The 14,212-nt window shown below is 26.6% G+C and overlaps 1 protein-coding gene across 7 annotated transcripts in view; it reads left to right on the forward strand.

The window, feature by feature from the left end:
• The window catches only part of LOC107453332 (uncharacterized), a 53,950-nt gene extending 40,451 nt beyond the window's left edge, over positions 1–13,499 (forward strand). For 4 of the 7 annotated variants that reach the window (XM_016070113.3, XM_016070111.3, XM_071177105.1 and 1 more), the window contains exons 2-6: positions 320–454; positions 2,686–2,820; positions 3,704–3,833; positions 5,253–5,397; positions 7,216–13,499. In XM_016070113.3, the coding sequence (XP_015925599.2) occupies positions 320–454; positions 2,686–2,820; positions 3,704–3,833; positions 5,253–5,397; positions 7,216–8,085 (1,415 nt within the window). In that variant the 3' untranslated portion in view covers positions 8,086–13,499. The remainder of the gene's footprint in view (positions 1–319; positions 455–2,685; positions 2,821–3,703; positions 3,834–5,252; positions 5,398–7,215) is intronic. The other 3 variants (XM_071177107.1, XM_016070112.3, XM_016070115.3) reach the window with 1 other exon arrangement.
• Positions 13,500–14,212: the final 713 nt, after the last annotated feature.

The following is a 14,212-nucleotide window of genomic DNA, read 5'->3' on the forward strand; positions in this document are numbered from 1 at the left end:
TAAAATTCCCTATGTGTAAAATATTTATTACATTATGCAACAATTATCATAAAATTTATATTAGTTTCGTAAAATCTATTGGATTTACCTATCCCTATTGGCAGCTATGATAATATATCTTTTCACAAGTAGCTATTAAAGATTTTTTTCACTTTAGTTTTTTCCTGAGTAAAGGAAGACCCAAACTTCCTACAAGTGAAACTCAATAATGATTAATTGTTATAAATTTAGTTCTTTAAAATTATGTAGGAAATCAAATCTAATAATTCAAATATAGTTTGTTTTTATTTGCCTAAAGTTGGTATTTTGCTTTATATAGATTTATATATGGCCCAGTGTTCCGTGGATGACAACTGCAATGCTGCTTATCGCTTGATATGTAAAAGTGGTCATTGTGTGTGTAAACCTGGTGATCTGTTCTTTGATTGGCCCAAGTACGGCTGCTTTTCAAAAGGTAATTTTTCTTTTCTTTTTTTTAATGGCCTGAAGAAATTTTTTATTTATTTATTAGTGTCTCTGTGTGCTTCATATTTTTTTAACGAGATTAATTTTAATTATACACATTATGTTTTTAATAATGCTCATTTTCCACTCTTCCAAGTCCTCTTAATGTATACCAGTTAGACTTCTAAACTTTTAAATAATTTTTTTTTTTAGCTATTTTAGGTGCTGTAGAGTCTCTCTACAATGAAGCCTCCCTATAAAGAAATTTCTCCTTGTTTTAATTTGAAAGTTTAACATTTAAAATATTCTCCTTAGAATAAAGGAGTTGATTTCCTTTATCAAATTTATCATTTTTGAGAAAAGTTGAAACTGAAAGTTAAAATTTCTATGCAACAAATTTGCTCTAATGCATGCCTGTTCCTCCAATTCTTGCATTCTGAGGATAGAGTATAACTATTGAATTCTATAATCTCATTTCTAATACTCATTTGGAATACATGTTATTTTATTTAATTTGAAAGTCATAATTATATATTTTGGACTTACAACATTGACTAGAAATTTTGTAACATATTTTAATAACTACAAAAATCTCTATCCTCCATTTAACAAAATTTTTACTATAGTGAATTTTTCCAACTGAAATTAATCAATTTTATTATAAAAAGACTCAAATGTTTGGTCACAGAATTAATGTGGCATGAAAAGGGCCATAAATTTGTTTTGGTCTTGCAGACAAAAATTAGTGAATATAAACACCCTATCACGACCTCTGTAAGTTATGGTATTTTTTCATAGTGTTGCTGATTAATGGACTCTTCTGTATATAAATCTTGAAATCATTCAAACATTTTAATTGATATCATTAACCACCTGTATTTGATTTTGATTTGATAATAAGTCACTGACTGAACATTTACAAAATTATTCTTTATAATGTTAAAAAGATTAATAATAATATTGCTTTTTAGTATAGTAATATGATATTTTAGGGATAAAAAAGTTTTTTTTCTTCTCAATGCTACTGATTATTCAATTTTTAAAGTTTTTTAGATTTTAAAAATGTACGCGAATTTTTTGTTTGTGATGAAATTAGATGCTAGATTCGTATTCCTTCATTAGTTAAGTGTTTTTAATTATAATTTTATTCTTGCATAGATTTTTAAGTTTTTGATAGCATCTTTTCAATAATAATACCTAGAGCTGAATTATTTCGATTGTTCTACAACAAGAATTTTGATTAGCAAAGTTCTGCAGATTCAAAAATTGTTTAGGAACAAACTACTCTTACCAGTTATTTTATTAACATTTTTTTCAAATGACAAATAATTATTTTTTGTAAAATTATATTAAAAAAAGAGCCTTAAGAAAATAATAATATAATATGTAAGAAAAGAACCTTATAAAAAAAGAACCTTTAATATAATATAAATGCCTACATAATAAAACAGAAATTATAAACAGCGTGTAGAATTTTCATTGCAAGTTAGACATAAATTGTTTTGCAAGGAGACCTTGCTTGTTATCTGATGCAAGTTGCAGCTTTTTAATTTTTTGCAATTTAATTGTATTTAAACATGCCTTTAAAAATAAAATGCAGTTACATACGCAGTATTAGTGGGACTATAGATGATGTTTTTCAACCCCCGGTTAACCATGGTAAGTTGTGCACACAAGTGAAACATACACCATAATAATAAAGTTTTAAATAATTTAATTAATGTTCCTTGGGCAGCCTGGTACCATTTGATTCGAAGCCCGGGCCGCAACCCAGGCTGTGGTTAGAGACCACTGATATAAGTGATGTGTAGGGATAATATATCTTATAAGCTGAATTATTATTAATGTTTAATTTATTTTTCGCACTGTTAAACATGTTTTTAAAGTACAAACTTGTTTCATTTATAAAAAAAAGCCATGTTTATGTTATTCTTTTGATATTTTTGTCATTTATTAATTTTTACAATTTAATAACCAACTCTTAAATTGTTTGTATTATATAATTCCTGTGGTTCAGTTTCTTATCTACGGTTTTATATTTAAGCTTGTGGAGTTATTACATGAATTTCATTTTAATTATGTTTATATCGTAACTGATTAATTCATTATACAAATTAGAAACATTAATTGTTTAAAATTTTGCATTATAAATTTGGTATATGTATCAAAGCTCTTTTGTTTCTATTTGTTAGATTTGTTTTCACTTGTTGTGAAATTTAAAATTGAATATTATGTTTTTAGTTCACATGTTTGGTCCTTGTGAAGTGTCTGGGCAATGTTTGGCTTACACTCCAAACACCTACTGCAACCCTGATAATTCACGCTGCACATGTTCACCCAATTACTTTTTCAATGGGCGGGATTGTATTTTGAGATGTAAGTGACAATAATTTTTTATTATTCATTCATTCTCATATATAAACTTTCCTTATGGTCAGGCATATTTTTAAAAAAAAATATTCACTTTTTTATGATAAGTTATGTGTTGATGTAACTAGTTGTTAAAATAATCAGTTATAAGTAGTGATTGCTATTTTGAAAATTTTATTAAATATGCAGTTTTTACTTCTGTCACTTTTTTTCAAATCATTGAATAAAATTTTTATGAGACGTACAAATTATTTTAAAAACATAGTTATTTTTATGTTTTGATATAAAACAGTAAGATAGGAGGCACAAGAAATCGTCATAAGGATATAATTTATAACAAACATTTTTCTTAATGCCTAAAATAAGAATATTTTTCTTTTATGAGTATTGCAGTTCTTTTATAACATAAAGACAGCTATACTATATACTGCAACAGCTTTCAATTTATTTTTATATGTGCTTTTTATGTTGTTTTGGTTTAGATACAAATCATTATTATGTATAGGGTTACTTTTAAAAACTTTGTATTTGACACAATGTTTCTATGTCTTATTTTCCCCCTCAAGTTTCATTTATTGCAAATGTTTTCTTTCATATAAAATTCTTTTAAAAAAAATTTTTATTATTATTTTTTTTTAATGCAGAAACCGAAATAAAACAGAGTAGTGTGAGGTGGATTTTTTTTTTTTTTTTTTTACTATTAAAATTATGACTCTCAAATATTTTTTATTTAGTGATGTCATTATTTTTAAACTAAAAAGGGGTGGGGTTTTTTTTCCATGGATTATTTGTTTAAAGTTCTATGCATGCTCCGGAACTTACTGATCTGATTTGATTTCAATGTTGTATTTGACTCTTATTGATTAGGAAGACTCTTTATTTTTTATAGATTTTGTCCAAACTTTTTCAGATGATCCTTCAAATTTGAAAGCTCAGGAAGTATATAAAGCCGCTGTTGTTGCTGCGGCCTGTTTCATTGTCGCAGTTGTTGGGATATTTGTTGCCTGCATTGTGAGACGGTATGATTTTATTATCATTGTTAAAAAATATTGTTGTCATTTTAACACATCACTGTCGCATAATCAATTTTCTAAACTGTTATCTTTAGCTGCATGCGAGAAATGATTTATACTTTTAATTAAAGAAAAGGCAAGAAATTAGTTTTTTTTAAATAAAAACTAGAGGGGTGGACAAAACAGCAAAACATTACTGGGTGATAGAACACATCTACTCAATATTCATCATCGAATGTATCATCAGAACACAAGCTGTGAGAAGTTAAGAAGTAGTTTTTCACTGTTACATTTAAAGAATTAACACAAGAATGGGAAAAGATGCTTCAGAAAACCTTTCAATCATGGAAATGTGTTTGATGTACAAATAATTGCTTAAAGAAATTGCTTGCTTTTTTTGGAAATGTATGTTATTCACTTCTTTTGGGCGATTTCTTTCCGCAGCAATCATATTTCCGTGAGTAAAAAAATTTCTGAAGCATCTTTTCTCATTCTTGCGTTAATTCTTTAAGTAAGACAGTGAAAAACTGCTCACTGCTTGTGTTTCAATCATACATTTTATATCAAATATTGCTCATTTCAATGCTTTCTATTACCCAGTAAAGTTTTGCTGTCATGTTCAGACTCAGCACACACTCTTAAAATTAGAATTGTTTTAAAATGCAAACAATATCTAAGTATTACAGTTATATTTGTAATCCTTACAAATGTAAGTTTTATAGTCAAAAAAATTCTTAATATATTCATTTTTTTTTCTCAAAAATTATGTTTTCTAATGTTACTATCATTGTTAAAAAAATTTTTTTGTCATTTAAATACATTAATATCATAAGAAGTCTTTACCATTATCTTCATAAAATCTAAGTAATCGCTCTGTTTCTTTCTCTTTTTTTTCTACATTTTGTGAATCATTTTAAAAAATGAAAAGCTTGGTTAGACTTAAAAAAATTAATAGTATATAGTTCATTATAAAATCTGTTATTACTAGATTCTTTTTTTTTTTTTAATATCCCTTGTGTCAACCCTCTTGTTTATGCATTTAGCTACCAGGTGATCCAAAAATGATTGAAAAGAAATAATAATGTTGTGTTAACTGTTTTCTGCTTAGGAAACTAGAATCTGCTGTTAACTTTTTCTCGTGAACTGCACCATATTTTTAAGAAACAATGTAACTCATTATTATACTAGGCGAGGAAAATATCCTGGTTATATATGTAGCAAATTCTATTTCCATTTTTTCTTTAATTAAATTTTCAATCCATCGTCATTTGGAAGATAGCATTTTTTAATATTAGTTATTTTTCCTAAAATGTTATTTACAGTAATAAGATGCAAAATTATTTTATAATTTATTTAATTCATATTTTATTTATGTTATATTTTATACTTTTAAATAATGCATGTTTTTTTTAAAATTTATTTTAGGTCATTTTGTAGACGAGAACAAAACTTGCCACAAAATGAATCCAATCGTAACAGTGATATATTTTCCATCAGTGATGAAATAGCTGCTATGAGAGCTGTGGATAAGCCTCCATCATATGAAGAAGTTCTACAGATAGAACGAACGGTAAACCTTAAAATAGTTTTTTTATTCTTTAAAAATATTATTAATTATTCTTTTTCAAGAATCTGAGATAAAATTGGCCCTCATACCTTGTGTTCTAAAGTTGATGTTCAAATTCTAAGTACAAAAATACCTATATGAAATTTGTCTAGCAATATCTTCTAGTATTCTATAGTTTAATATTAAACTAAATTTTTTGTTATTCATTGTAACTCAATTCAAAAATGGATCATCTTTTATCTACAAACTATGTGAATCAGCAAGGTGTCTTAGTCAAACATTTAAAGCAGTCGTACAAAAAAAGAATGCTTTTTACTGCCATCTTGAAAATTAACTTCTATCTATGATAAGTTTTAGTTGCATTTTAAAACGCAGAATTATCAAAGACAAGAAAGGAATTGAAATGAAAGTCTTTCAGATTCCAAAAATAATATAATTCCAAAGATAAATACAAATATATATAAGATTTATATTCCGGAATTTTCTTATCATTCTTCTGGTATAAAATCTGGAAGCAGGGCATGTGATTTTTCCACGAATATTGCAGAATTCTGCATATCTCAGGACCATAGTTAGCAGACTTCCGTGCATCAAAAACTTATAATCTGACGAAATTTTACTAAATCCCGTTAACAAGACAATTGCATATGCGTGATTCTGCCCCCATTTCGATTCTTTTGTTGCTAACGGATTTTTGCCATTTTGAATACTTGGAACTGCGTCATAATCTGCTAATATCGTGATTCTTATTAGCACAATTTTAGTGTCAAACATCGATTTTCGGATTTACCCGATTTAAAAGTTATGTGTTGTGATTCTTATTCTCATGATTCCTGTTCATGCGAATTAAAAATCCAATGTCTTGGTTTGTATTTACGCATTTTTAAAACCCAATTTGTGGTTCATATTCATGTCAGTTTAAAATCCAACGTTGCAATATGTATTTACGTTGTTGTAATACCTAAAATCAATTTTGTTATTTATTCATGATTTAGAAATCTATGCATTTCGATTCATATTCGTGTGATCAAAAAATTATGCATCAGGATTCGTATTTACTTGATTTAAAACTCAATTTCGCAATTTGTATTTTGCCAATATTTTGAAAATCCAATATCGTTATTCATATTCACTCGCATATAGCATCCAATATCTCCATTCTTGTAAGAAGTAAGTTTTCTTGAATTAGTTACTTTAAAAGTGTGATATTCTTCATTAGTAGGTAATTTAATTATAAATGCTAGTTCGAAAAATTGTGTTAAATATGAAACATTTGGTATAGAAATTTATATAGATATTTTGCACATAAAAGTTCAGGGTTTTTCACTTTGTGTCACACTCACCCCTGTATATGTATGTATGTATATATATATATATTTGCATACTGTTGTAATGTTCTTTCTCTATTTCAATTATTCTTTTCAATTACTGATAGAGCCATTAAGATTTCTATAAATTAGAAAAAGCTTTAAACTATTTCATTTGTGTATAGGAACAACTTTTTAGAGTAATGCTTTATTCTATTTCTAATTTTAAAAAAATTTAAAATGTTATTCAACGTCCCACCTTAATGCATTGATGCTGCTGCTCTGATTCAGAAGAAATTCCTGCTCGTAGTCGTGCTTTGATATGTTAGCCATAAGCTTATTTTGAAAATAAGCTTATTACAGGGTTTGTTATCCCTGAACATAGCTAGATTTAATATTGAACAACCTAATTTCAAATTATTTCATAATATAATTTCATTTAAGTTGCATTACAGTTTATTTACTTTAATAACACTTATAAAAATTGTGAATGCTTCTTTTTTTTTATATATAGTTTTATGGTATTCCTCCTCCTGAATATTCAGCTTCTAGAAATGTTAATAATCCAACATATCAATCTGGATCTCATTTCCCTACTTGTCAGAGAATCCTTCCTTTACCATATCTTTCTGATTGCATTCCAAGACCAAATGTGGAAGCTGGAAATCTTGCCAGTACCAGTGCAGATAAAGAGCAAACTGATCCTAATCTGAGTTGTCCAGAAACGAGTAGTTCTTCTAATATGGTTGCTGCTGTAGAAGTTATCTCACCTGCGAATTCACTTCCCCCAGAAAATCCCATTTCAGATAATATGTCATCCACATGCGTTCTTTCAAACCAAATCTCAAGTTGGGGTGAGAGTCAGTTTGCATCTTCCACATCACAGCCTTACCTCTGTGAAGAATGTGCAAAAACTACCACCGCTAATGCAGACTGCGACAAGTGCAAAGCTAATTTAGAAAAAAAGACATTGGGCATTTGCACTAATTCTGATGATGCTGTTGGAGTTGTGCTGCCGTCTCAAATAACGTGTGAAGAGGGTGTTTTAAACAGCTCACTGTCTACGTGCATGCAGTCCAGTCCTATCAGGTTAGGGCAGCTTACGTCATTCACGCCGCCACCGAATCCTCGGCGTGAACGTGCCCAAAGACCAACCCATGCTTCATCGTTACCTGGGTCACCATTCCTTTCATCTCATTCATCTGATACTGTTTTAAACCTTCCTCTTCTAAAAGAACTACTTAAATCTGATAGCCAAAGGTTTGAACAATCCATCCCGTCTACATCTCAAAATGACAATTCATCACACCATAGTGATTCCTCTAGTGATGTGCCTACACTCGCCTATGATAACTTGGGATTTGTGCCTGATTCTCATGTGTAAAATTAGTGTCTTAGCCAAGCAATTATTTCACTCTCATAGCATTCAGGAAAATTCTGTATCGTTCTGTGATGATATTCAGGTTTGTGTTGCTTGTATCATTCAATCAATGAAACATTTTTCATTATTTCAATTGATAGTAAGCATTAGATTTTATTTGAGGTTTTATAAAATCTGCATGTATTGTACAGTACTAAAAATTATATTTGTCAATTAGATGCATCTATTAAGCTTGTTTGTCATACATATATATAATTAGATGTGTAAAGGATAAAAGAATATAATTTTTATGGTTATTTATTTATTTAGACAGAGTATTCATTTAATGCATAAAATATCATGATTGAGCTGCGCTTTATGGCGAAAATAAAGTGTTTTGTTATTCTTTTTAATTAAAAATTATATTCAAAACATTTTTTGTAGAAATACTTTTGAGTATTAACTGATGGATTATTTGTTTGCTCTCTATTTTTATAACATTTGTTAGTAATCATATAGTATTTGCTAAATGTTTAAGCAGTTTAATTTAGTTTGACATTTGTACTGTTATTTGTTGTGATTCAGAATACGAAGAAAAAAAATCATTCAAATACCTATACTGTTAGGGACTAATTATCTGGAATTCATTAAAATTATTTCAGTTTAACTTGTGTCATAGTTTTGCTATTTATTTCATTTACCTACACTTTTTAAAAAAATTAAAAATTCTTTTAATTTTGAATACTAATCTCTCTTTTTTAGTACATACAGATAAATCAATAAAATTATGTTTCTTTCTATTTAATTATTTATTTAATTTTGCCATATTCTTTTCATTTCTTAGTGAATTCTATGAAAAATAAAGAACATTTTTTTGCTCCTTTTGAGATAGATTTTTGATTTTTTTTTTTTTTTTTTTTTTTTTTTTTTTTTTTTTTTTGCTTGTTTACTAATTGTAAAGCTTTTTTAATAAAATGTAAGCAAGTAAACGTTTAATTTTTTTTTTTTTTTTGCTACGTNTTTTTTTGCTATGTTCCTAAAAAAAACTTTTACAATATGCAGAAAAATAATTACACAAAACGTGACCAAATGTATTGTGTACTTTTGAATAAATTTTCTTTTAAGAGTTTATAGTATTTGTTTTATATGTATTATCTTATTTTAAAGTAGCACCTTTGTATGGTATAAACATATTTTCTGTTTTGTGTTCAAAAAATTTTTTTAAATTAAGAAAATCTATTTGACATACTGATTTTTTTTTAAATTTTATTTTGAAATTTTAACTATTTCAACTTATTTTCTGCCAGATAATTAGTCCAGAACTATCCGCTTGTTTTCGAAACATGATATTGTGATTGTTTCCCAACATATGTCCAGTCATATCATTCTAGTCATTATGTTTTCATGCATGTATTATTTTGCTATTAAATAGATCTGCTCAAAATGTCACTTATAGGTTTCCATTATTGTTAGTTAAATTGAGTTTTAAATTGGACTATGATTTTTTTACATGAATATTGATGGTTATAAACGTTAATTTTCAAGATATTTAATGAATACTTGTCAGATAAAATTATTTGTAATGTTCTAATATTTTAAAAACATTTTAATAATATATTAATTTGATAAAATCAGCAAATTAGATGTGTTATTAATTTAAGTTTGCTAGAATACTTAATTAAATTTGATTAAAAACAAATATAAATTCAAAACAATTTCAATAGTAATATATTTTAATTAGTAATATACTTATTTTTAATTTAATTTAATTATTATATATTAGCTCATTATTTACGTTTTGTACTTGTTAAATTTAATTTTATAAATAAATGTTACGAAAAAATAATTAACATAAAAATGATGACAATTAAAATATGGTATTGTTAATTTAAATTAATTAGTGTACTAAAAATTAAACTATAATTTATTTATGAACTTTAAAAGGCGTTATTTTTTTTAGATTTCATGTATCATATCAGATAATTTTCTTATTTTATCATTTCTTCTTGAATGTTTTAAGAATAGATATTCAAATTTCTTTTTTCAAATTTAAGTTTTAAAACATTTTGTTGTCTTCCAAGCTTTTAAATTTCTTAGTGAAGTCTTTTAATCATGTTTATTTGTTAACATTGCTGATTCAATCTATAGTTCTCAAATTGCCTTTTAAATGATAAGCAATTTTAGTCCAATATAGTGCCTTGAAGTGTTGAAAATATATTGCACAAATATTGTTAAAAATAAATGTGTCTTAATACTGTATAATTGTATATGTTGTTGCCTTATTCACAATTTGTAGTTAAAGCAGCGAAATTGATGTTACTTTTATAAGGTTCAACTTTGTCCATTTACATTGCTTAGGTTTTTTAATAGATTATCAATCAATGTAAATGATTAGTTAATTGTTAAGCTAGCATTTTCTAACTTAAAATATGTATATATCAAGCATATTTACAGTTTGTGATGTGGGTAATAAAAAATAATAAATAAAAATATTATTACATTCATTATAAATTTTGTATGATATAAAAAAAAATTTTGAATTGCATTCTTAACTTAATAACAAATTATGAGATAAATTAATTTATTGGAGTTTGAAAAATAATGAGCATCTGGCCACTAAAAGGTCTAAATAACTGTAGCTGGTGCCCAATATTTAAGTATTTTTTAAAATCAAGAAACTGATTGTATTTTTTATAAATAATTAAAAAGGAAGTTTTTCTCAGTATTCAACTTGAAAAATCTTAAAAATCTGATTTTTTTTTTTTTTAACTTGGTTGGCATTGTTTGCTTTGAGTATTGTCTTTCGATATTATACTATTAATTTAATTTAAAATAGAAAAGACCAAATTCTAAGGTTATTTCTATGGGTCTGAGAAGAAGAAATGTTTTACTACCAATTACTTCGCAAATATACATACTTAACGAAAATAATTAATAACTGATAAAGACAAGAATAACTTTAATCAAATCAAAGCACCCATAAAAAATGTCTCATTGCTGAATAGCATTTCTGCATGAGCAAACAACTTAATATTTGATCTGCAAATCATGGATTGATCTCATTTCCTCATCAAAACTGATAATCTGCTTTTCTGGCCTACTCATATTAGAAATTTCTGACTCTACTTTATTTTTTTATTCACAATTGAAGAAAACATTTTTTGAATATTAATATTTCAATATTGGGTGACTTTGAAATATATATAGAATAAAAATAATTATTAATATGTTGATAAAAATGTATTGAATATTATTGGGGGGAAAAATACTTATCAATAATCAAAATATTTACTTGTTACTGTTACATTGCTCTGTGTATTGTAGATCAATCATAAATACATCTAGCAAAGACCACCTCTATGTAGCGACCTCTTCTATTTACAACCCCTTTTGGGAAGCACAGAATTTTTTCCATAGACTTTGTGTAAAAAAAAAATTTAAGAGAGGCCATCAAAAAGAATATCAAAACTACAAAAATTACCAAAACAAATAAGTTGATTCAAATGTGTTCAAAATATTTGTGAGTGGGTCTTATTGAGAGAGCTCTTTTTGGCGATCTCTAAAAGAGATTGGAAAATTTTACGTTGCTATCAATGATTTTTTTTGGAGTTGAAAGTTAAATTAGATTTTTAAGAAAAAGTTTTTTTCAAAAAAAAAAAAACTAAGCATCTCAAACAAACTCTTCTCATTTTTTAAAGCAAACTAATTTTTATGATATACAATTAAATGCAAATTTAAACAAAGTCATAATTGCTTATTTATTTAAAATAGTTTTATCATTTATAATTGGTAAATTTCTTTTTACACATAATTACATCTGTAGGGATCAATTTTATTGACGTTAAATTTTATTCGTTGATCTGGTTTTTCTGAGGTCAACATAAGTGGCTTTTCCGCACCAAGAAAATGAGAGTAAAGTCATTTGCGAAAAATCATGTACCTTCAATAACATTTTGATGAAACCAATAAAGGTAACTCCTAAGAACGACCAACCTCCATTGTCGACCATTTTACTGTGGAACTGAGAGTGGTCACTCCAGAGAGGTTTCACTGTATAATCCTCTAATTTTTGTATCTGATGGTATTTATGACTAAGATGCAAAGTTGGAATTTTTATCACTCAGGAGCAACTAACAATTCTTTATTGTTGCAATTTCTTACAGTTATTACAAAATGGGTATTTTTGCAAACTAACTTTTTATGTATTAATATAATAAAAATATTAAAGAAACTGAAACTAAATAGTAATTACTTAGAAGAGAATCATAACTGATGCCCTCCAAAGCTTACAAGATGCTATATTATGTTAATAATTTGAGCACATATCAGTTACACAAAGTAATTTCTTGCTCTGTTAAAGATTTTTTTTAATGTGTTTGTTTTATCTTATTTAAACTTAATAGCAAAGGATAATATTACATGGGTAAAGTTTAGGTTAGAACAGATATGAATGAATAATTTTCTGGTAATATTTCATGTTGCTATCTTGTTCTTTTGTTAATTGTGGATCATGCTCCTTTTTTTTTTATTTATTTAATAGGAATATTTTGCTCAACAACCTGGGGCAAAGACAGCTCTGTTATTATTACAGTAGGGAACCTATTATCCGGAACGATCTGGACCATCGCTATTCCGGATAACTGATTTTTCCGGTTTTCTGAATCGCTACAAAAAGGCGTTTTTTTTATTGTTAAACCCAACTAAAAAAAAAAAAAAAAATATTTGGAAATAATCTTAAAAAGAAGAAAAAACGATGAAGTAATACACTAATGATTATTTCCAAAGTGATGGTAAGGTAAACATCTTTCAAAAAATAAAGAAAAATCCTAAAATCTTATGAGGAAATTTTTTTTTTATTTTTTAAATTGGCAAGAAAATTTATTGAATTTCGTTCCGGTTTTTTGGTTTTCTGATTTCCAGATAACGGGTTCTGTACTGTATTAATATATATTGGTAACTTTTTTAATATGTGTTGCAGCTCTTTAATTATTTTGTGTGTTTGATCCTAGCCACAATTGTTCTAACTTTTTAAAAAATACTTTTTTTATGGTAGTTCATAATGCATGCCGTAATCAAAAATATTTGTACTATTTTGAATTCCTTGCAAATTTAATCATTGTGTTTAGTCTGAACGTCCAAGAAGTGCCCATCTAGATTCTCATAAATTGGGACCAGTTTTATCTACACTGTCTTTTATGATGTTGTTTTTCATGTTAAATACATTTACATGAAATATATTTAATAGTTCACTGAAATAATCACATATGTACTTGTATGTATTTTAATGTACTCAGGTCACATAATCTTAGTAAATTATACTAAGAATTTTGCTAGTCTGTAAAATATGAGTCATGTCTAAACATGTATTCTGTTATTTGCTTACATAGTGTAGTGCTGTTTATTGACATTTGAATCAAAATAAAAAATTTATTCATGAACTTTTTTAAACTCCGCTCCTTTTATTATCAATACGTGATATTTTTAACTTTCACTGTAACAATGAGCCTTTAAATAATGGCCTATGTTACAGATTTATAACTTATGAGGATTAAGGAAACACTAGCTTAACTTAATCTTTAAAGATCTTCAAATATCTAAACACTTGATGTGATATAGATTCTTCAATCTTAATCAGTACTTTTTTCTCCAACCATCCAAACGGTCTTCAAATGCCTTGTAAATATAAAGCAAAAAACTTTATTTTTTTCCTCCATAGACCCATTTTATAATGGGATTAATATTCCATGTAGTTCTCATTTCAATAAAAAGAACCCAAATTTAAAAATATGGCAGCAAAGATGTAGATCTTTTTGTTGTTTTCTACCGTATACTCTCGAATATACTGTATACTCTCCGTATTATATTTTCGAAAACTTAAATGAGCTGTGTTGGCATAGATAAAATCACTTGATTAAAAGATTAATAATAATAATTTCAGATAAAATTAACTGAATTTTTGTTTTAAAAAAAAAGTATTGAAATTTAAGTTATATTTTAATTAAGGTATTTTTACTTAGTGTAATTAATAGATATATTTTTTTAACTTTTTAAAAGTCTGATTTCATTGATAATGAAGGTTTTTTTTTATCAAAGAAATAAGTAAAAAAGGATGCATTTGAGTTATTATAAATCAAAATAATAATAAAATAAA

Source organism: Parasteatoda tepidariorum, chromosome 2 (genome assembly GCF_043381705.1).
Source record: "Parasteatoda tepidariorum isolate YZ-2023 chromosome 2, CAS_Ptep_4.0, whole genome shotgun sequence".
NCBI lineage: Eukaryota > Metazoa > Arthropoda > Arachnida > Araneae > Theridiidae > Parasteatoda > Parasteatoda tepidariorum.